At 37.2% G+C, this 25,040-nt stretch overlaps 1 protein-coding gene and 1 non-coding gene across 3 annotated transcripts; both read right to left on the bottom strand.

The window, feature by feature from the left end:
• On the bottom strand, positions 1–23,872 carry LOC114665416 (nuclear inhibitor of protein phosphatase 1-like). Of its 2 annotated transcripts, none has more exons than XM_028819974.2 (7): positions 23,767–23,872; positions 18,781–18,841; positions 7,714–7,867; positions 7,021–7,238; positions 5,447–5,591; positions 2,487–2,551; positions 1–2,385 (listed from the first exon to the last, which is right to left on the bottom strand). In XM_028819974.2, exons 1-7 carry the CDS (start codon positions 23,814–23,816, stop codon positions 2,020–2,022), a joined length of 1,059 nt encoding a protein of 352 aa, XP_028675807.1. In that variant the 5' UTR covers positions 23,817–23,872; the 3' UTR covers positions 1–2,019. The 2 variants fall into 2 exon arrangements, with proteins under 2 accessions (XP_028675807.1, XP_028675810.1); XM_028819977.2 differs by having other exon boundaries at positions 18,758–18,841; positions 23,767–23,839.
• On the bottom strand, positions 11,730–11,891 carry LOC114665497 (small Cajal body-specific RNA 1). The gene has a single exon (XR_003718422.1). It is a non-coding gene; the product is annotated as a small Cajal body-specific RNA 1 (non-coding RNA).
• Positions 23,873–25,040: the final 1,168 nt, after the last annotated feature.

Genomic DNA, 25,040 nt, shown 5'->3' with positions numbered 1-25,040 from the left:
TTTGACAAAATTCAGATAGGATTTTAATTTACAATGACATATAGGGTAAGGACTGAAGAGTAAGTGTGAAAAATATCTATTACACAACTGTACAAACATCTGTACAAAGCTCGTAAAAATCGCCCTGCCTATTCACAATACAAAGGAACAAGATGATCTCTCCCAAACATCAAACCCATCATTTCACTGGCCAAAAGCATCAGTCAATAACAGATTTGTACCACATTGGCTTCGGATTAACTCCTGAGGATCGACAACCTAGAAATTAAATCTCCTTTAAGTATGTTTTATTTTTTGTTTCTTAAAAACAAATTAGTGACTTTTTAAAACTTTGCTCATGTAGCGACTAAGACATTACGGTGTTATTTTCAACGCACCAAGTGGGGTATGTAAAGAGTCCTGTACATCTATCAGTTTAGAAAGCAAGACAGATTAGCCATGCCACACTAGTTTCTGTATTTATTAAACAGAAGAAAAGCATCATGGGTAACGGTACAGCCCTGCCTCTGGGGTTACACATATAAATCACACAGGGCTGCATGGAGCCTGGCCACGTAGTAGTCAGCCAACAGTAAGCATTACAATGCATGGCTAGAGAAGTAAATGAATTGGTCCTTTTGTTCTTTTTATATAGCTTAAAATATAAATAAAAGAAAAATGACTAACACTGCATATATTTTATCAATTATGATTGTGAAATGTCAAACAATTTTTAAAATTTCAATCTGAGATGCCAATTAAGGAATACAAAGACACAGCCTATTTAATATACAGATCATAGAACATGTGCTTTCAGATAAAGCCGATAACTAATCCAACTCTGAAACCTACAGTGATAACCAAAGGCATGTGGCTCAAAATCTCACCTCAGAGTAAAACAAGTTAAACTGATACGCGACTATTAAAAAGATTGTTTTTGCAAATGTAGTGAGCTCTTACATGATACTCATTTTTTAACCATTGGAAATCGGTTACAAACCAGTAAGAAACCCTGTCAAATCTCTTTTCATTACGGAGAAAATGGCAATACCAGCTATTAACATGAAGAGTAAAGTTATCAGCTTGTACTTTGTGAACAGACGTCAGTTACATTATGTTTGAACTATAAGCTGTCCTATCCGATTCATGCATTGTTGCTTATATAAATACACATGCACACCAAAAATTGAATTTCAGGTTAACTGCAATTATCTTATTGCACTCACATTCCTCGACTCTATGCCTGTATTATTCTTATGAGTAATAATCTGAAATTTCTACTTCAGTGGTTGTTTATATTGTGTAGCAAAGGCTGGAAGAGTTTCATAATTAAACAAGATGGGGGGGGGGGGGGGGGGAATCACTGGTAAAACAAACATTTACGTGTACTTTGGTTTAATAAACTGAGTTCACTTGGCCTATTTGACCATGCATACTTTATGTTGGCATCTGTTAGTTACGATAGTAATGAATGTTTACAGAAAGCCAAACGCCATAATCAAACAGGATAATGAGATGCATTTGTAAATATTAAAAAGAAAATGCAAATACCTTTTCAGCAAGAAAGGCCACCAACAATTGCAATTGTTTTCAAATATTTGCCAACTTTCAAAACTTGACCAAAAAAGTGAAGTCTTTCCTAGTGTAGAAAAATACATGATGACCATTTCCAGGGAACAGCATCATGTATCCGTCACGTGAAAAAAATCTTTCATATTCGGAAGATGCAAAATAGTGTTCATCCTCATAATCCTCAAACAGCTGCAACATATTTTACAAACAACATGACTGCAATTTAGACTGTACAAAGGCATATTCTGAACTCTGAAGGCATAACACAGTTTGGCCAATGAAACTATCGGTTCTTAACATTTGGAAGATCTCATTTTGGAAAGTAATAACAATTAACCCCACCCTCTGTTAAAAAATATATATATTTATATATATATAAAAAAAAAAAAAAAAAAAAAGGCATCAACTCCTACAAACCACTGCCCCCCACCCCACACCCCAGCAGAACACACACATTGTAACAAACGTCTAAATAAGCAAGGATGGTGTAGGCTTCTTTCCAGGCCAAGCCTCCTTGGCATATTTTTTCTTTTTGGGTTCGTTCAGCGTCTCAGATGAGAAGCCACTAACTACAGGAGTGGGAGTGGGATTAAGTGTAATTGCAGCTGGCACAACTGCAGGAGCAAGATCGACATCAGGAGCAGGGTTAGGGAAAGGCAGAGGCAAACCAGCCACCATTGCTGTCCCTCCATGTGTGCTATGCGAATGTCCTCCAGTCTCGTTGCTGGTAGGTGGCAGGTCTCCGTAAAGGCTTGAATTGAAGGGAAAGTTTTGCATGCGCCGAGCCACTGCATCATCCAGTCCCAGTGTGCCGTGCCCTTCGGCCTTTTTCTTCTAAACCAAGACGGGGAAAAAAAAGCAGCTTGAGACTTGAGAGATCAAAAAAAAAAATTAAATAATCTGGAGAGGTTAAGCCGCAGTTCATGCATATTTACCTTGATTGGTACCACAGCTGTCTGGACCATATTTCTGAAACGACCTACTGAGGGATCCACATCCTCTGCAAAGCAAATGAGTGTAATAGTTCAAACAACAAAGTTCTGGCTCTCCTTATACAAAATATGTAAACAATTCATCCACTTCCTGGTGCACAAGGACATCAAACCTATGATGGCATCAAGTACAAGGAAGAACAAACCCCTTGGATGGAACAAAAGACCATTACAAGCAGAACACTTGACCAATTAATTGATTGTAAATGTCTTGAGAGTATACTGCACGAGCTGGAGAAATACACACGGTGAAAGTCTAGAGAACTTCATAAAAATAATAACTGCACTGGAAGTTCAACTATGAGGCAGCAGGAAATCTCCAACAAATTATTAAAAATATATATATATATATATATATATATTCATATTCCTAAAGGTACTGATAAACTGTTAACACTTTCAACTATCACATAAATTATCATGTAAACACAGACAAAGTACAGTATATAAAGTATGGTAAATGGACTAGTATAAGGGTGTCTGAATGTCTTTGATTTACTTGAATGGCAACATTTTAATTCATATGTGCGCTGCAGTGGACGTTTTATAGTAACAATAAATGGAAGAGGTGTGTGTATATAAGAGTTTTTGCCACAAATGCATTTATTTTAATATATACAGGGGGTCCTCAAGTTACAACGTCTCGACATACAACGTTTCGAGTTTACAACGCTCACTCCCATAAAAACTTTAAAAAAAATTGAGACGTGAGAAGGAATAAAAGGTAAGGATTTTTTTTACACTTATTTTTTCTGTTACTACAGTACAGTATATTTATGTCCTTTTCCTTTTTCTGTGGCTTAGTTGTGTTTTTATGTTCTAGATTATGATTTTGCAAATGTGTTAGGCTAGGGTGTGTTTCGACTTACACCAAAATTCGGTTTACATCACTGTTGTAGGAACGGAACTGTGTTGTAACCCGAGGACCCCCTGTATATTGTTGATTGTCTGATCAGAATGAAAAAGTAGCCATAAAGAAACATTACTGGGCTGCATAAATGTGGTTTCTCTCCAATACTGATGACAAAACAATTGTGCTACTGTAAGTCAGAAAATTAAATCTTACATTTACCAGATGCATTTGGTACAAACCCACTGTAAGACTGTTCAATGATATTTTTCCTTAATATCTGTATAACTATAATGCATTTGAAACCAGTGTCTACGTAAGCTTCAACATGGGGTGTAGTTAGCTAGCTGCAGGTCTTACACATAAGATGAGGTGGGACAATTGGGAAAGAAATTCCTGGAAAGAATTAACTTCTGTTACAGATGAAACTTCTGGACTAACAAAGCTAGTGATGGAAAGTATTTACTTTTGTTGTACTTGGATGGATAATGTATGGAACTGTACTTTATACTGCATTTTTAAATGCAAATACTAAACAAATAAGCTTTTTAAAAAGTAAAAGTAATGATCCTACTTTGTTTTACTTTGTAAAATTCAAACTTCACAGTGGCCATTTAAAATAAGACTATATGCAAAAATACATGGTCACAGGTCATGATGACATGCAGTTTTCTCTGGCTCAATAAGTGGATGCATCTCAGCACATCACAGTGTAAGGGTCCCAAGTGTATCAGCAAAGAACGGAGTATACTCTGTAGAGGCTCCTGCCTTAAATCTCGTCTGCAGTGTTGTGTTACAGAAGATACCAGTGAAAAGTTTTCACTGTAGTGGTGGCAGCAACATTTATTATATTAAAAAAACAGACACTACTATATATCGCTAGCCACATTTAGAAGAGATGTTCAGTCACAAGAACATAAGACACGACAGCTTCATTTTGCTGTGCTGTATGAATGGCATCCCAAAAATTGGAGTTATAAGACCTCTTCCTCAAATTTAAAAAATGGTTAGGGTTAGATTTTTTTATTTTTTTTTTAAACTAACGGGGTGTTTAAAATACAGCATACATGATTAAAGCAACAGTTAATTGTACACAAAAATACTAGAATATATTTTTGATAATCACTTATTGTTTACAAGTGAAACACTGCCAAAAAAAATTAGCAAAGATAACAAGCAATATTTTGAAAAAGATGTTCCCATTGTATGTAGGGTGCATTTACCACATACATAACTTTCTAAACGTATGCAGTGTGCATTTGTAAGTTTATAATATTTGGTAGTGCTTTTCTGTATAAGAATATGGGGGCTTGCAAAATATTTGATTTCACCACTTGAACAAGGCTACAGTGAAAAGCTCCACACAGAGAATTGTAATGAGGACATGACGTCAGTCTTTAATGGTGCATGTGACACCTAAAAACTGGACAAACAAAGGTCTAACCAAAAATAAAAACCCTCCATATTAATGACACATATGCTGTATCTGTCTAAGCACATATTTCTACTGAGGAACAATTGACAAAAGAAATATTTCCAAATTAAACCCGCCTGTTATTTTTTTTCTTTTCCAACACTTGTGGCTTTAAAGGCGAGTGACACAGAATCAATTTTACTGTAGCTGCATGTCTAATAATAAAAATATACTTTTTCATACATTTAAATCTCGTTTCATGGAGGGAGAAAACGAGGCACTTTGCAGTTGATAAGGACGCAATTGTGTACATTGTAATTACAATGTGAAACCACCATGGCTGCTGTAGTGTTTACTTTAGTGTGAAAATAAAAATGTTTTCATATGAAATCTAGTAGAAACCCATAAACAAAATGATGACTGAGAATCCCTCTCTCATATTTGTTTAATGTTTGGAATTTTGCCATTTAATCAGTCAGTTATCACTTAAAAGAAAAAAAAAAGATTTGCATGTTTTCTGAGTTTATTACCATCATACATGCATAAAGAGATACCATAATCATATTTAATACATGCAAGGTAAGTCTGTAGTGCTTTGCTATTCACATAAGAGACCAATTAAAAGTTATGTAGAACTACCTGGGTTGATAATTTCTTCCTCATCACTGAAGGTAACCCTTGAGCTTCTCCGTTTGCGCTTTGGTCGCTGGATGTCCAAGTTACCTTCTTCAATTGTCAGCGTGGAGATCCTCTTGTTATGGGCTGTATTAAACTCTGTTAAATTCTGATACAGAAAAATTAAAGTAAAATGAAAATGGTAGCTATCTTACAGAAACTTGCACATTTAACAGAATATTTGGTTATTGTTGCTAAAATAATAAAATCAGCATATTTTTATGAAATAAGGAGCTAGAAAGTTGAGTCTGTCAGGAGCTATGCATCTTATGGAAATGTGTATTTAACTTTAAAATCCCAAAATTACAAGATGAAGAATGTAAAATACAATTTTTAAATCATTTTCATTATTAAATTGCTATAGAATGTTTTAAGCTTTATACAATCTAATTACAAAACCTTAAACTTTGACATTATATAGTGACTTATTCCTTATTTTTTGTGTGGTTTGTTTAATGAGGTGAGCAGCTTGTCTGAAGTATTCTCCCTAAGGTATAAAGGGGAAGCTGAAGATTGACTGATGTATCTTGCATATAAGTGTCTACGCATGGAAGTCTGTGTGTGTGTCTGTCTGTCCGGCCTGGAAGGGAGAGATGGAGTGGAGGTAAGGGCTCCACCTCCGAGGAAACACAAGCAAGGCCAGCACGCTGGCAAAATGAAACCTCCGAAGAAAGACTAAGTTGCTTAGCTGCTAATACACAAGCGATGCAGGCACGTCGGCAAAACGAAGCCTCCTAGGAGAGATGCCCAGAGTAGTTCCTTTCAATTACCTGACATCTCTACATTTCATTTTTTTTCCCTTGATGATTTCAATAGTTTCTAGGACCCCAGACTTACACAGCTAGTTCATACTAATAAAAGTCAAAACAAGACAGGTGTAACCAGGTATAGGAGGTAGGTCGGTATGAAGTGTTGGCGTTGCTACTAGTATGATTTATATCATTAACACTAAGCTCGTTTCTTTAGGCCCCAAACAGAATATGTGATATTGCTAACCAGCATTTATTACAGCAGTGATTTTTGCTGGTAAGCATTAAAACAATTGGATAACTGGGCTGTTGGGAGAACAGGTAAATAGTTGTGGTTACAAGTTTCAAAGTAAAGGTGATTTAGAAGGAATAAGATTTAGTTAACAACAGTGTAGGAGCTGTTTTGCTGGGTAGTAACAATCAGAAACGTTTAATCACAACTATAATAAAAAGATGGCTAAGAAGGACAAAGATGCACAACTGTTCTGGTTTAAATACAACAATCAGTAATTTCACACCGGGTCTGTACGTGAACTACATTCATGGACATTACAAAAGTATTACAACATCTGTTTCAAGACATACTGTGAGAAAATAACATTAAAAAAGATGCTGTCTATGAAAAACACTTCAAACTTTGCTACTGCCATAGGCACTAAACATGTAAAATGTCACTCCTGTCAGTTTATTTCTATTAGTTTTATTAAGTGCCCTTTAAGACACCTAATCTTTGCCTCACAAGTTCATTACACTTGAATTACAATAAATGAACATAATGAGATATCTGACCTCTAGTTCTGTCTCCTCCTCTGGAAGTCCCAGTAGTCCTTTCAGTTCTTCATCATCACCTGACTTGGCATCCCCAGAAGTGGAGCTTGGCTGGGTTTGTGGCTTCTCTCTTAAAGTATATACACGTGTGGATGCTCCAAATGAGACTGTTGAGTCAATAGGTACCTGTTGAGGTTTATGAGGTTCTAAGCGAATGTGACCCAGAAATGTTCCATGAGCTGTAAGATATAAAAAGTAGAAGTTAATATAGATTTCAGCAAAAGGGACATGCTAATATTATGCAAACTGTTTTAAGTTATAATGGTTCTTTTTATCTTGATAAACAAAGTAATAAGTACCGTAAAACTATAAAATTATCTTTATTTAGTTAACCAGTGAATTGCAATGATGATAAAATCATCTCAGTCATTCTTACATGAAAATGATATACATGTTTATAAAGAGTGATGCTTTTGCTTTGCGTATTGCAAACATGGCAAACAAAAACATTTCCCTGAAAGTTTTATGGCATGTACTGTAGTATAACAGTTGTCTCTGTCAGCGATGAATGTGTTATCTATTCTCTCACAGTGCAAGGACATTTTCACACGAAATTTGAATCTTTCTTGCAAAACACCACATTTGCTATCAGGCAAGCAAAAAATTCTGAAGCAGAATTCCTTGCATTGTATGAAATACTTTTTAATTACTTACTGCTGTTGAGGTCAATGAGGAAGACTCTCTTTAAATGTTTATGGTATACCAGAGCTGCATGAACTCTAGAACATGACTGGTGGTCTATGGTGAAGTCACAGATGTCAGGATTTCTTCCAAACAAGTAATACTTCTTTTCATCAATGATGAGTTTCTAAAATTATATTTAACATACAAGAAAATGGCGTTTTACTAAAGGAACACAGCATAAGAAACACAACCTATATACATAAACCACACTTTGAATTAATTTCAGGGAATAAAGGCTTTGTTAGATGTCAGCTTTTAGAAAGATTCTTAAAGAAAAAAACTCCAAAGTTAGATCAGAGACGTGACTTAAACTAATTATATTTGAACTTTTGTACCAAGGGCAGCAGCTTCATTTTGTAACATCTCTTATATAAAGGAATAAAACAATTCATACTGAGATTCACCATTGCCAGTGTGCTAGATCACTTCTGCTCAATTATACATGGTTAAAAGAATAATAAGTGAAACTAAAACCTCAGCAATGTAAAAAAAAAAAAAAATAAGAGCAAATGTCAACTTAATTTTCTACAGTTAATAAAAGAAAATACAGACATGTTTAAAAGATGAAACACTGCCAAAGCTAAATATGTAGATTTGTTCAAAGTGCAGTGGATTAAATGATGAAGTTAGTAATTACCATTGCCTTACCCCGTTCAAGTTGTTACATTTTTTTACTGTATCTCTGCCCACGCTAAAAACCTGAAAATGATTTAGACATAGCCATTTCCTTACACAGGGCATGTAGGCTTTGGCAGGAAGAGTCCTCTGTGAAGGATTGGTTACAATGCCAGCCACACACATATTATATTAAATTTGTAAATCTGTTTTTTTTATGCATGTATGCACCCTTTAAACTGTACAAAATGCCATTTAAATGCATGCAGGTAAGCAAGACAAGAAGCACCATGCAAAACTCCTTTATGTCCAGAATAATGTTTTTCTTCCATGAAGAATGGCCTATCAGGGAATGAGACATCGTAATGAGCAGGATCCAATCATTGATGGGCTACGAAATAAGCATGAGCCAGAGAAAACAAAGCATTTTTCAATACTCCACATTGCACTCTGGGGTAGTGATGACAAAAGGCAAAAATGGACATTAATATCTGCATTTGTAAACAAAAATGTATTAGTGTGGCTGTAGCCCTAGTTGCAGCCCTATCAAGTCTGAAGTGGCAAAATGTAAATTATATCTACCAATACGTTTGCCTAATAAAAGACCACAAGTGATACATTTTGAAAACAGTGGAGTGGAGGCAAAGAAAAACATACTATTTGTTGATTTAAACAGTGGTATAAAAAACAAAAGGAAGTTGATCGAGTGATATAGCGTTTTGGAGAAACTCGAAAGCTGAAGTTCACAAAGTCACACAGTGCCCAAAATAAAAAAAGAAGTTGTCAGATATCGAAGTTGCCGTGAAAAGGCGAGTCATAGCCCACCGTCTGAGTGTCATATTAAAGCTTATTAGGGTAGAGAGAAAAAAAATGCACACGGTGAAAAAAAGCACGAAATGTCAACTTTAATCTCGAAATTTCCACATTAATCACTTAGTTTATTTTGTCATTAAAGTAGATCATCATAAACTTCATCTTAAAATCATTTAAATTTACTAGTTTCTCAAATCCCATCGTAACTAAAGTAGCACGTTAAATGCTTTGTATTGTATTTGATCTTCTACGTGGGTGAATCACTACGTGCTTCTGGGCTTTCTCTTCCTCCGACAGGACACAGAATCTATTACATTCGTAATATTACAGCTCTCTGAATAATTAAAATACTGAGACATATTGTGATATTTTCATGATTATAGGAGTTAAAGCATGTTATTAAACATGGAAACACCGTGGCACAGTGATTGTTCATGTCTCACGCAAGATGCTTGAGCGACCTTTGATGAAATACTTTACTACAGAAGTACTGTCTCTTTCAAACCCCCAATTCCTGTCCTTACTTTTCTTTCTCCAAATATCCAATCGCCACAGAATCAGCTCTATAATAGACGTTAAGCCATCAGTAAGCTTAGATCGCCGATTCTTCAAAACTTTTAAGGAACATTGAAATATCTTCATAGTACGTGTTTAATTATTCTATCCATCTATCCTTTCAGTGTCGCGCCAGCCACAGCACGAATACAGCGTGAGGAAGGAACAATCCATGAACGAAGCTCCAGCTCCTTACTAAGCGCTGCGGCACATTGTAGTTCAAGTTTTATCTGTATAATATAACAAACATATTTTGCTGCATTTCATCTTAAAAATGATATTGTCATCGTATGTAAATATGCACTTTATAAAGTGGCTCATGTTGTGCAATATTATAACTATTGATTGTTTACAGTGAGGTAATTGTACTTATAAGTACAAACAGTTCTACAAGGAGCACTTGACAGACAGATTGAGTGCGTTTAGAGTTCTTGGGATGAAACTGTTTCTGAACCATGAGGTCAGTACAGGAAAGATTCTAAAGCGTTTGTCGGATGAGAGCAGTTCAAATAGCAAATGGCTGAGGCAGCGTGTGCTTGATGCTGTATAACGATAATTCTCTTTCTGATCAGCTGCTGTACAGCTGTGATTCACACTCAGATACAGTGATATAAATACTCCGAGTGGTGCAGTGAGAGTAATATGGAAAAAGATGATCCGATGTGGTGACCCCTAACGGGAGTAGCTGAAAAAAGAAGAAGGTGGTGCAGTGAGATAACAACGCTAAAGCAGTTATGGTATTTGGAATAGTTTGACCATTCTGTGGACCATTATATTGTTACAGGTTAATTACAATCAGATGCATTATACTAATAAACAATATGCGGTTAATTTCAGTGTATTTATAAAGCCGTGTCAGGGATGTGGATCTGAAAAAGAAAGGATAACCACACAGGAACAGTAACACAGCTTTGATGCTGGGTGCCACCAGTCTGCAAAACCGAGCAGAGAACTTGCGTACGACAGGGTATGAGTTACTGTGGAAATGTGCGTGGCTTTATGGCAAGTTTAGGTTTTATACATCGCAATTTGAATGTGGAATCATTCTTACACACCATTTTTGTGCATACGCACCGTTTATACAGGAGGCCCCTGGAGAGCTACTGTGTGACCAGATTTTGTTGCTAATTAACGCTTTGCCTTAATTTTAATTGATGCACAACTTCACACTCAGGCCCCTTAATTATTTCTTTTATTATTAATTAGCAACCAAACAATATTAAGACACAAAATGAACTAAGACATAAACAACAACCTGCATCCATCGCACAATAACTGAAAATAAAGAAAGATGAAGGCTTTAGTTAGTAATGTTGATCTGCTCAGGTTCACAAAACATTTTGACAGCACTCTTAAAGAAAATCAACAGTTTTGGAAATGTCAGCCATGGCAGAATAAGCCCCATGGAATTAAATAACAGGTTTAATCAGCAACAAGAATTGGCTTCAAGTTAAGAAACTGAATGAAGTGAAGTTGGTTGGATTTTGAGGCCCCAACTTAACTGGTCATCTGTTGGCTCACTTCACATCAAATTTATGTTTAGGTGCCGTTTAAGGAAAAAAGAATCAATTCAGCGGTCAGAGTCTCAAGAAAAGTCAATTAAAATAAAGGGAAATAGTTAATTAGCACTAAAAACTGGTCACTAATTAAGAAGAGAGTTAGAATGAAAACTTGCAGCCACAGTAGCCCTCCACGACTGGAGTTGGAGAACCCTGGTTTAGATGTTATTTGCCACCACATTAAAAAAAAAAAATCTCCACACTTGCAGTTTGAATAGTGTCAAAATTAACCATGTTCACAAGATAACCAGTGCACATGATTAAACAAATGATAAAATACTAAGTTTTAAAACACATAATTATGTAAACTACTTAAAAAGATGTGTAGCTATTGCTTTTAAAAAATCTGAATTCTTACTCCACATTATATTTCTAACTTAAGAATTCTCCGACAATAAGAGAGAGACAACTAAAAAAAATTTCTGTATAAAGAGCATGTTGCACCTCTGTGCCTCTGAGTTATAACCCAGGATGTCACTTCACACACTGAGCTTAAATCTCATGGCTATTTTTAATATAGCACTTGCAAAACCCAACAATCACAGAGTGCTTCTCAGTAGAAAATGTAACTAAGAAGCAGACTGTCAGGTTCGTATCCTAGTGCAGACAAGTAGATCATGAAGTCAGTTAACTATTACAAGAAGAATTTTGATTTCATTTCACTTTTCACCAATGCAACACAAATGCTGCATTACCCAAAAATATCATTTGAACTGAATCTTGTTTTATCCGCTAAGGGAAGAAAAAAAAAAAAAAAATACATCAGAGTAGTTTATTTTATGCGTGCCTGTCAATCAGCATACAAGATTTCATAATGAATGTGAAACTGTTGTTAACCTTTAGTTCATGTCATCTATTGCTGATATAGCACAATTACTGTATGTGCTATTATGACATCATGGGTGCGTTTCCATCTCTCTGCAATAGTCTCTCTAGAGCTACTAAGTACAGCCAACAACAGGCAATGCATTATTTCACACAGGGAAAAACAATCTAAATTGGACAAGAGACTGCTGGAAAAGACTGAGACTATGGATTATCCGTTTTTCAAAGTAAAATTAAATCATTGCCTACAGTATTTATTTAGCAAAATGCAGCATATGAGCCATCTAATATGAAAGATGCAATGTTGTAACCGCTTACTTTCTAAGACTAAACTTCTATGAAGTTAAGACTGTTAACTTCAGAATTACAAGATACACTACGTCCTGTAGCTATCTTTCTAGATGTTAGTCTTTCCACAATTTCTTACTTTGATTCTTTACTGAATTTTTAAGCATTACATAAAAAATCAGCATGGAATGAATATTTTGCTGATCAATCAGGAGAACAAAGAATCCATTATTGGAAGGTATTTTGGATTCTTTAAGCTGTGATGCACCCTTTAAAATGTCTACCGTTTGTGGTACATTTTGCTTTGGCAAATCCCTTCATGAAACCTTACATGGAAAAAAAAAAGGAATCTAAGATAAATCACTTCAAGCACTAATAAACAGACTATTGTGCACATAAAAGCTGCCTAAGTGTCTAAAATGGAAGCAAATGTTGGTCCTACCTGCAAAATAAACAGTATATGGTATATCATACTATTTTGATTGCATATTTTAGTGAATAGTTGTGAATTTCCCCTTGGGATTAATAAAGTATCTATATATCTATCTATCTAGTCAAGCAAAATGACCCCTTTTATTGGCCAGCTAAAAAGATCACAATATGCAAGCTTTAAAGGCAACTCAGACCCCTTCTTCAGGCAATATGTACTCAATCTTGTAATCTTTTTAGTTAGCCAATAAAAGGTGTAATTTTGCTTAACTTTTCACTACATTCATAATGGCAAACACGGTACAACACCCTTGTATATTTTAAAAAGTGTCATTTAAGAATGTTCTATTAAATGAGCAATACAATAGTGAACTTCCTGTAAAATGCTAAGCAACATGCTACCACACAATTAGGCTATACTATAACATGACTTAAACATCCATAAAAACACACAGTGCAACCAAGATAAAGAGATAAGCATGTATGAAGGAAAGAAATTCTAGTTACTGCTTGCATGAATTAATTTAAATGTGGAGTCAATATTTACATCAAGGTTTCAATGACTTAAGAGTTAAATAACCAAGGAAAGAGAAAAAAAAACATTTTCACACATTAATTTTTGATTGTAAAAGATGGAAACTTTCATAACCTTTTTTCCAGATATAAAATACAATGAATTTATCTAATACATATGTACAGTGGTGCCTTAAAGTCTGAAAACATTTTTTCCTGTGTTAATCGTTAAAAAGATTGAAGAGAACACTGTACCATAATTTTAACTCTAAAATGACCATAGAACACTTGCAAAGAAACAACACATTTTGCATGTTCATGAACACTTAATATATAATGGTTTCACTATATAAATGAAAACAACTACATTTATTATATACGACTTCAAGGATTACAAAATGTTGAACACTACTGACTTTCAAGAAATGAGAATTACATTAGAAAACAATACAGGAAGGAAACTACAAAAGATTAATGTCAATGGAAAATCGACAGTTAAAACAGGATAATTAACCTATTAGGATTAAGGAAAATATCTATTTTACACATCTCTTCATGTTCTGCCTCTAATAAAGTATTAAAAATGAAAAAAAAAAACTCAATTTAGAATCAATGGCATGCAGAGCCAAATTTCCACATTTGCACAGAATGGCCACTTTATTGTGCACACTGCCCTAATAGCAAAAAGCTCCCTTGTATCCTTAAAACAATCTGGATCCATGAGGTTGATCCACATAGATAATAAGCCTATGCCTACTCCAACGTTTTCCCATATCTGTTGCAGATTCCTTCCCCCAACAACTTGTTCAATGACATCCCAAAGATATTTGATTTCATAGTTTGTCAGTTCTTTAAAGGGGAATTCATTGGCATGTTTCTGGGAGTATTCCAAGTATTTTCTGTTCTTGTGCCAAAACAGGCCTCTCATTAATACCACATTATCGAACTGATGACAGACATCATGAAAAAACACCGATACACAGCATTACAACATAACCTGGCTCTCCCAGTAATGCAAACCATCCCCCCCCCCCCCCCCCCCCCCCCCCCCCCCCCTTCAGTTCCTGTATAATTATAATTCCTGTGACGTTAACTGACCGCCTAAGCAGCTATACTCAATAAAGTGGCCACTCACTGTACACTTGGCTTGTGGGCACACAGGATATTAAAAATGTATTTCTTGTTTCCAAATCCCACATTAAGTCAAACATTAAGTCCTTGTTTAATGTTATCCAAGTTAATATTGTTTCAGTTTAATATTACTACTTTATGTAAGATACTTCAATATATTGCTGAGAAATGCTGGAATCACTTACTGTCTGTAAGCCATCAATTTAATTAAAAGCTTATTGCCAATTATGCGCTTATCAATAAGTCTCAGATACAGTCAACAGTAAAGAAGTAAAAGGTATGGAAGTGTTTTAGCATCAAATCAACCAGTAGACCAGAATGTGAGCATACAGCGCATCCAGAAAGTATTCACTGCGCATCACTTTTTCCACCTTTTGTTATAATGGATTAAATTCATTTTTTTCCTCAGAATTCTACACACAACATCCCATAATGACAATGTGAAAAAAGTTTACTTGAGGTTTTTGCAAATTAAAAATAAAAAAACTGAGAAATCCCATGTACATAGGTATTCACAGCCTTTGCTCAATACTTTGTCGATGCACCTTTGGCAGCAATTCCAGCCTCAAGTCTTGTTGAATATGATGCCACAAGCTTGGCACACCTATCTTTGGCCAGTTTCGCCCATTCCTCTTTGCAGCACCTCTCAAGCTCCATCAGGTTGGATGGGAAGCGTCGGTGCACAGCCATTTTAAGATCTCTCCAGAGATGTTCAATCGGATTCAAGTCTGGACTTTGGCTGGGCCACTCAAGGACATTCACAGAGTTGTCCTGAAGCCACTCCTTTGATATCTTGGCTGTGTGCTTAGGGTCGTTGTCCTGCTGAAAGATGAACCGCCGCCCCAGTCTGAGGTCAAGAGCACTCTGGAGCAGGTTTTCATCCAGGATGTCTCTGTACATTGCTGCAGTCATCTTTCCCTTTATCCTGACTAGTCTCCCAGTCCCAGCCGCTAAAAAACATCCCCACAGCATGATGCTGCCACCACCATGCTTCACTATTGGGATGGTGCCAGGTTTCCTCCAAACGTGACGCCTGGCATTCACGCCAAAGAGTTCAATCTTTGTCTCATCAGACCAGAGAATTTTCTTTCTCGTGGTGTGAGAGTCCTTCAGGTGCCTTTTGGCAAACTCCAGGCGGGCTGCCATGTGCCTTTTACTAAGGAGTGGCTTCCGTCTGGCCACTCTACCATACAGGCCTGATTGGTGGATTGCTGCAGAGATGGTAGTCCTTCTGGAAGGTTCTCCTCTCTCCACAGAGGACCTCTGGAGCTCTGATAGAGTGACCATCAGGTTCTTGGTCACCTCCCTGACTAAGGCCCTTCTCCCCCGATCGTTCAGTTTAGATGGCCGGCCAGCTCTAGGAAGAGTCTTGGTGGTTTCGAACTTATTCCACTTACGGATGGAGGCCACTGTGCTCATTGGGACCTTCAAAGCAGCAGAAATTTTTCTGTAACCTTCCCCAGATATGTGCCTCGAGACAATCCTGTCTCAGAGGTCTACAGACAATTCCTTTGACTTCATGCTTGGTTTGTGCTCTGACATGAACTGTCAACTGTGGGACCTTATATAGACAGGTGTGTGCCTTTCCAAATCATGTCCAGTCAACTGAATTTACCACAGGTGGACTCCAATTAAGCTGCAGAAATCTCAAGGATGATCAGGGGAAACAGGATGCACCTTAGCTCAATTTCGAGCTTCACGGCAAAGGCTGTGAATACTTATGTACATGTGCTTTCTCAATTTTTTTATTTTTAATAAATTTGCAAAAACCTCTAAACTTTTCTCATGTTGTCATTATGGGGTGTTGTGTGTAGAATTCTGAGGAAAAAAAATGAATTTAATCCATTTTGGAATAAGGCTGTAACATAACAAAATGTGGAAAAAGTGATGCGCTGTGAATACTTTCCAGATGCACTGTAACAACTTCACACTGCACAAAACTATGGCACACAAGCTTTCAGTTTAATAAAATGTTATATAGTTTAAAGCATTAATTATTCATTTATTTTCAGATAGCTTCTAATGTGTTACATTTGCACATTTGCCAGGAAAGCATTATGAATTTGGAACTTACAGTAAGAAGGAAATCAAAATTAAACCTATTAATACTTTCAGAACAAGACTTATTTTAATTAGGACGGCATATGCACCTAACAAAAGATGGCCCTGGAGTGGCAAATCGAGACCAATGCTCTTTTTTTTTTTTTTTTTAACACTTGAACACGTCTTATTTATAGTAACATAATATTTAGTTCAACTTACTCTCACTGTATATTACAATGCAATAAAAAGTATTTCTTGCTAGTGCTTCTTGGGCAAAAACGTGAAAAACGCAGTACTAATGCAATACCCAGTATGGCAAGAAGGCAGATAAAATCACTAAACAAAGCAATGCATAAGTAAACATACAAATGTATTCAACGAAAAGGTATAATCTATATTAGTAATAGACAAAAACAGTGGTAATGCAGCAAAACAACTAACTCTGCTGCAAAACGGTCAATAACACCAAATTGGTAGCACAGATGCTTACACAGTAGAGTCTTGGTCATAGATCCATCTGTGAGAGAGCAGCTTAATGTCCCAGAGGTGGGGGAAAAAGACTTTTACAAGTGTGGTAGAAAAGCACAGAATGTTTTGTCACTTTGATGTGTCGAGCCAGATAAGGATTGCACATACATAAGAAGTTAATAATTAGCATTCCTGCAATCCTATACCCCAGTACTGACATACACTTATGGGGGTTGAGAGGGGGAGGGCAAGGGGGATATATTGATGGATTACTTTATTTCTTGTAGATGTACATTTATTGAAGTTTAACTGCTTTATTGCTGTATGTCACAAAGACATCACAATTTTACGGATTTTTTTTTTATACTATGCCTTTAGTAATCAGAAATATTTTCTCTGTCTTCATTAATTCACAAGTAATGATCACACTAACCTAACTATCCAAGCTTAAATAATTCCACACATAAAATTTATAAAAGTAACATTAAACACACTACTTTCACAAAATTCAAATTTGGACTGATTTGCTTTCTTGTTTTTAAAATGCCTTGTCGTGGTTTTAGCAAGCACAAAGTTACTGTCATATACTGTATTATCGCAATCCTAGATATGTAATACGGCAATGAATTCTTCACAGCTCCAAGGATCCTTTCTCAATTTTGCACCTGGTCCCTCTCATCATGGACTTTGCATGTGTGTTCTGTGTTTTCACCAGGTGATCTGGCACACAGTTTCAGGGAACCTGCTCAATTTTGGACTAGTTCACTATCTGTTGAGTGAGTGCATTTCCTGTGGGCTTCACCAGGTGCTCTGGTTTCCTTCCACAAGCAAAAAATATGCATCTTGAGTTAAATGTGGAAGGGTAGGCATGAGTGTGCTCTGCAATGGATTAATTTATCATAGGTCAATGCATTAGTATTCACACATGCAGAATACTATATACATAAAAAAAATTACTTTCCAGGTACCAAATGGATGTATTGCTTGAAGGACATCATGTGAGCTTGGTAGGGCAGGTCATTCAGATTATTATGGAGCATGAAACACTGTAGTCGATACCATTAGAATAAACACAATTATGCTGGTTCTAGAAACACATTACACTATATATTTGGCAGTATAAAAAATTTGGTATGCTGTACATAAGCCTCTTAATTGCAACCATGAAAGATTATATGTCAAACCACTATTAACCACTTTCATTACATTAAAGAAAAAAAACTACAGTGCTGAAATTCATGAGAAATGTAACGCCTGATAAGTCTTTTTACATATTCTTCATCAAGTACTCATGCTTCCTCCTAGCAATTAATCAAACAATGCCAAATTCAATTAAAATTTGTAGGATGTTCCTAAATAAATATTTAAAATCAGGTATTGATTTTTTGAAGGTTGTGTGGTTATGCAACACAATTTAAAATGTGTTCTATAACAATGCATCATTGTTAGGTATCTATGAAAATAAACTTCACTCTACCTTGTTTCAATTTGCAATAGAGGTTTTCAGAATACTCTGGCACCATTAAGCAAGGACTCTTGAACTGAATACACATAACAGTTTGTCTCAAAGAAAATTACGCAAGGCAAAACAATTGGGCTGACATTATAAAACAGTGAAGAGATGCAACCGATTTCCAACAGGTTTGAATGTAATCTGCTATCTCTCTGGACTATCTGGATTACTTTGGACCAACAAAGCCTTCCTGAACTGTTCTCTAAACATGCAGTGACCCCAGTGTATATAACAAGTTAGTTATTAACCCCTATGCCCTTACCTTGCAGGTCACGATCATCTTACCTCTACAAGCTTGTCTCCTTTCACAACATCCAGATGAAGACCTGGTGGTGGTTTGCCTGCCCTAAAAACAGATCATCGTCCATCACTCTCAAAAAAACATTTAGTGAAAGCTTGAGAGTATACCTAACATATCATATTTAAAAAAAGGTTACACATTTCATATATGATACTGGTCAGGCTTAAATTAAGTACAGTACTGTTAAAACACACAAATTTCAATAACATTAAAGTTCATTAGTTAGTGTGTTTACAAACATTGTAGAAATGCAATTAAAATATGTAACAAATACATAACAAATGCTCAATGCACCTCATACATGCAAATATGAAAAACTAAAACGGTGTGCATACCCAGCTATAACTTTCTATGACAATACCGTGCACAGATTGTTTTCCCACCGTTCATCCCGTGAGTTAAGCACTGAAGGCATGCACCGTCTTAACCTGGAGAACCAGCCAAAGAACGTGTGATTTCCAAGCTCTCAAAAATAAGGTTCTCACTTCAACATTATGACAAAATTTCGAATTAAATTTGAAATGTTTTTTTTTCAGTGTGTTCACCCTGTGATTGACTGGCGCACTAATCCTGGGATTGACTCCTGCTTCCCCACAGCCCTGCTTAGGATAATCAGGTTTCGAAAAATAAATCAATACATAAAATACTGTCTGCAGTTCACTCCACAGGGACGTTATTGTCGATATGAATGACAATCTTATGGCAGTGTGTGCCACAGAAAGAGCAAGCTAGCATGCCATTATCACTCCTTACCACATGGCCTGCTATGGGCACAGATTTAAAAAACAAAGGCCTTTATTTGTAAGGCTATGTTAATCTAGAGTAATTAGTGAAATAGATGTCACTAAGAACAAATCGAAAAAAAAGAAAAAAATATCCAACCTCAATGTGCTGGTTACATATGGTACAACAATTCTGAACGTGAATGCAAAGACAGCAATGAAAATTAATTTAAAACGTAAAAAAAAATTCAAGTATGCACTAGCTGGTATACACGCAAAAAGAAGCTCAAAGCTGAAGACAAAAATAAAAAAAAAAGAACTATAGAATCTCTAAACAAAATGGAGCATCCACCAGGATTTCTTTTTAGTTTTGGTACACATTACGTCCTGCCTGAATCCTGCCTGAAGAAGGAGCCTAAGCTGCCTCGAAAGCTTGCATATAGCAGTCTTTTTAGTTAGCCAATAAAAGGGGTCATTTTGCTTGACTTCTCATTACATCCATAATGACTAACACAGTACAAGACCCTAGTACTATTTTGGTACACTAAATGGAAACACAGGCAACTTTAAAGATCTCCAATTCCCCATTCCCAAGGCAGCGACATTCATGTCTCTGGTGACTAATCCTAGTAGTACTAGGGTGTTGTACCGTGTTAGCCATTATGAATGTAGAGAAAAGCCAAGCAAAATGACACCTTTTATTGGCTAACTAGAAAGATTACAATATGCAAGCTTTCGAGGCAACTCAGGCCCCTTCTTCAGGCAAGATGTAATCATGTGACTAATAGATGTGACTAATCCTATGAAGTTAGTAGATGGATTGGGACAGCATGGGGGGGATCATGAGGTCGCTTGTAAGGGGTGTGTGGTGCTCCCGATATCTCTGCAAAAGAACAAAGGTCCAAGTTTTTAGAGTCCTGGTGCTTCCTGTCTTGCTATATGGTTACAACACATTGATGCTATCCTTTGAACCGAGACGAAGACTGGATTCCCGAAGGAGTAGAGCTGTATCTCTTTGGAGAATCCTTGGGTACCAAAGGTTTGACTGTGTCAAATGAGCGGTTGCTAATGGAGTCCCGAATGAGGCCACATTACTTGCATTGTAAAAGGAGCGCAACTACAGCCATGTGGCATGATTACCTGAGGGTGATCCAGCTCGCAGGATCCTCATTGTTGAGGACCCAAGAGGCTGAAGCAGGCCAAGGGGACACCCACATAACACCTGGCTATGGCAGATAAATAGTCATTTCCAGAGGGTGGGACTGGACCGCATGTCTGCCTTGGGGGGTTGCCAACCGGGATCCTGAGGTGTTTCATCATGTGGGGGTGTGGCAATGCGGTGCATCAGTACATGCTCCCCAACCTGACCTGCAATTCCCCACCTGCAAATGTGCATGATGGCTAAGATGGAAATGTTGCACAGAGTGGCTGCCCAGATTCTTCAAATCTGAAACACTGCAATCTCCAATGCAGCACCATTAGCCAACACATGATTAAGCTATATATATATATATATATATATATATATATAAAAAGCCAAATACCACTGACTCACTCATCACGAAATCTCCCAAACCATGAGGACTTGGGACTTACCCTTAGCCGAAAGGTGCTCGCTAAGAAACGGGTTTTAAAAATTTCGTGGTCCAAGCACGTTCTGTCTGTATGTCTGTCCGCTTTTCATGATACAATTACTTAACAGATTTAGATCTGGTTGTTTTCTATAATTTGCTTGAACTTTCCAGTTGATTTTGCGACTTCTCTCATTGCGCTAAGCACCATAGTTCGCGTGTGGTACCGATGTATTTATGCAAATCCAAGAGAGTGGCTGTGGGCCGAGAGCAAGGCCTTCCTCATTCACACACCAGCCTCTGTTCGAGTTAGTCTACATCTCGCCACGTGTTGGAGTGCACCTTGCCTCTGCTTAGCTATAGCAATACTTGTTTATTCAACAGACATCATCTACAGATTGTTAAGGAGTAACGTTGATGTTTTTGAGAGAGAGATCAGAGCTGCTTTAGAGGGTAGCTGCAGATTGCCAGAGATATCACAGCCATGTGCTTTCCTCCCCACACGGGGAACACTCTCCCGTCAGAGCTGAACATGATCAGGTATAGTGCCGTCTATTGATTTTTAAAGTTTGTCCTGTTACATTACTATGTAGGCGCAGCCACGGGGTACAGCTAGTGCTTTTGAGCACACTGAAACATAAATACATCAGTCATTGTTTACCCCTCAAAAGTGCATTTTTTCTTGTACAGAAATACTCCAACCACAAGAAAAAAATTGTGATTACCCTATATATTATGTACTGGTGACCAAGTAAAACTGTGATGCAATTAACATGATCTCCCCCCCATGAACATTTTTCACATCGCTTGCCATTCTACAGCTTTGTTCACTATTGTCTTGTATCATAAACTTTTTTTCTCTCCATTATGTATGAAAATGTAATGTAATTTTTTTTTTCCCTCAAGCCACCACTGCAAAGTACATGGGGCAAATAATGCATAAAAAAATTAGATAGATAGATAGATAGATAGATAGATAGATAGATAGATAGATAGATAGATAGATAGATAGATAGATAGATAGATAGATAGATAGATAGATAGATAGATAGAACAGATGATGTGTAGTATTCCTTTAACAACTGTAGATTATCTAAAGATGTAGCCTAAGCCAGGATTTTTTAATTTTGGCAAACTAAAATGGAAAGACAGGCAGCTTTGAAGATCAAATGTGCATAACGGCTGCAATGAAGATGTGACACAATCTCACTATCAACCTCTTCAAGTCTGAAACAAGTTTGAAACAAACAAAAAAAAATGTCCAAGACAGGGCCATCAGCAAATACATACTTAATGCCATGTAAATATGTGAATAATTACAAGTAGTTTTTGAGGACAAAGAAAATAAATGCATTCTTGTACTATAAGCAAGACAAGATGAATGCATATTTTAAAGGCAGCAATGAGATTTCACTTTCTATGTGCCTGCAGTCAATATCTGCCCCCAAGTGTACCACTGCAAGATTTTTTCTCTTAACTTCTGAAGGAAATATTTAACTTGCTCACAAGTGAAAGCCCCTGTTGAAAGGATGACTCTTTTTCTGGCTCCTAATTATACGGAAGTTGTCCATCACAGAACCAAATACAAACTACTTACCATTATAGCACAAAAGTATGTATGCATAACTAAAGAAAATGTGCACTCCGCATGTGTATACACTATGTTTAAAAAGATTTGCTCATCGTAACGCTAGCTAAGGTTTCCAATGCCTAATATGATCAAAGGACTGAAATCGCATGCTTCAAAAATAAGTACAACACTAACACCTCTAGTGCAACGATGGCTGCAAGTTTTCGGTATAATTACCCGTTTAAGCTCACAAATGTGTTCTTTCTATTGCCTTGTTTGCATCTTGATTGCAATTTGTGTTGTATTCGACCTTGAAATAACTTAAACTCCAGTGGGCCAAAGACAGACTTTCTCAGCAAGTTAATTATTCTATATCTTATAATATAAAGAGAGCATGTTGAGCAGTTAATTGCTTATACGCCACACTAGGACATGTTTACTATACACGTCCCTTTTAAAAGATAAGATACAAAGTACATATACTCAAATAAAATAAGGCTAATCCAGGAATCAGAGAAACTAGAAGTTTAAGCGAGCAGGGAGCTCAGGTATGGGCCTGATGTACTTTCGATATGGACATCTGCTGCACATCCTACGTGCGGATCTCCGAGTCCAAGTACCTTGTCTCTAAAAGAATAACACGGATAATTTTTAAGAAGTGTGCAAAAAATCTTCACAAATAATAGAACACATACGGCAACGTGAGAGAGCAAATGCATCACCCCCTTCAATGCACAGTTCATTCTTACGCCGCTAAAAAAAAGAAAAAACAACCTAGAGTAGGATGAACAGAGTAAATAAGAGAAAGCAGGTTTGGTAAAATGAAAGGTACGCGACGGTTCAGCATGCACGCATTATATCAACTGTTGTCGGGCTCTTCAATTCCACAAGACATTAAGGAAACGAAATCCTTAAAGCACGCTTCTGTTGGAGAGAAAACAGCCATAGATGCAATTCGAACCGCCACGACCCATCTAACGCTTGAAGCTGGAGAAACACGAATCCCTCTGCTAAATACCTATACGTGCCTCTGAACGCCAGGTGCAAGGGAAGATCTCTTTTATCCAGCCCACCCTTGCATTTTCCCCCGCGTGCAATAATTCTTACCATGTCGGACAGTCAAATATAGGTGTAGTAGCTCCCTGGTTGGCAGCCATTTTACTTGGACCCCCATTCACCCGCTCTGTCGTTCTCTAGTAATCATGGGATTGTGGAAGACTAGCGCCAGTCTGTCACTAGTGCGCAGGCGCACTCTTGCAGGTGGAAGCCGGGAATACGAGTTTTATAGTCGTTGGTTGTAGACCGACTTTGCTGATTACTTGTACTGTATATATTTTATAGAATTATATAGAAATTACCCAGTTATATAATCATCTGACTTACAGGAATTAGACGCGAGCCTGCATTTACAAAACAAAAAAGAAAATAAAAGGTAAAGGTTCATTTAATATTGTCACTGAAATTATTTGATTCCTTACATAGAATGTGTGCTTGACAAAGGCTCATTGTGTAAAAATTCTGTTACTTAAATGATCCAGGGACATGGGTACTTTCATTGTAAGGGTTGCTTGTTCTCCCATGTGAATGTGGATGTTTTTTACAAGCACCTCCCAAAACACAAAGAGGTTCAAGTTAATTGGATTGGTGCCAGTAAACTGGCCAGACAGGAGTGTATGTGTTGTGTGTGTGTGTGTGTGTGTATTTGACTGTGCCCTTTTTGTCTGGCAGCAAATACACATGGGTTCTGACTCCATGGTGGAGTGGCCAAGGCACACACCTGCCTCACTGGGTAACCCTGAGCAAGTCAAGCAAGTTAAGCTGCAGGAGTATAAAACCCAACATCCAGCCATTTTCTGAACCTGCTTATTCCAGAGCATTGTTATGGGTATCCTTACAGCTTTAGACATACAGCAGAAACCAGCCATGTGTACAGAACTTGTGGAACAGACATTCACCATTTTGGGACTGCTGGCAAAATATTAAAAGCAAACTGCAATCTGCCTTGTTTATAAGTTCTTGCTCAAATTGACTGCAATGACATGTATACAGTATATATTTATATAGTAGGAGGCATATGGGATGGATCCCTTATCTGAATGGGACGCCCCGAGAATACAGAAAAGCATTCTGGCCAAGAGAGGGAAGGAGGTCGCACCTGAACAAGGCTGCCCTAAGTGATGCATGGACATCCCAGATGGACATGACTCCAGTACCACCCCTGGCCGGGATAAAAGAAGAGGACAGGGAAGGACTGTCACAGAGGCATATTTATTCTCCCCATGCACTAGATGGCAGCAGCCCTCCATATTGGCTCGCATTCGGTAACCAGCATGGAATGCCGTGAGTTGTAGTCTGGCAGCACAGCCCTGCTGGGTTTCATG

This window comes from Erpetoichthys calabaricus, chromosome 14 (genome assembly GCF_900747795.2).
Source record: "Erpetoichthys calabaricus chromosome 14, fErpCal1.3, whole genome shotgun sequence".
In the NCBI taxonomy this organism is placed as follows: Eukaryota; Metazoa; Chordata; class Cladistia; order Polypteriformes; family Polypteridae; genus Erpetoichthys; species Erpetoichthys calabaricus.
Note: the sequence above shows the minus strand (reverse complement) of the source record. Positions and strands in the feature narration are given on the sequence as shown.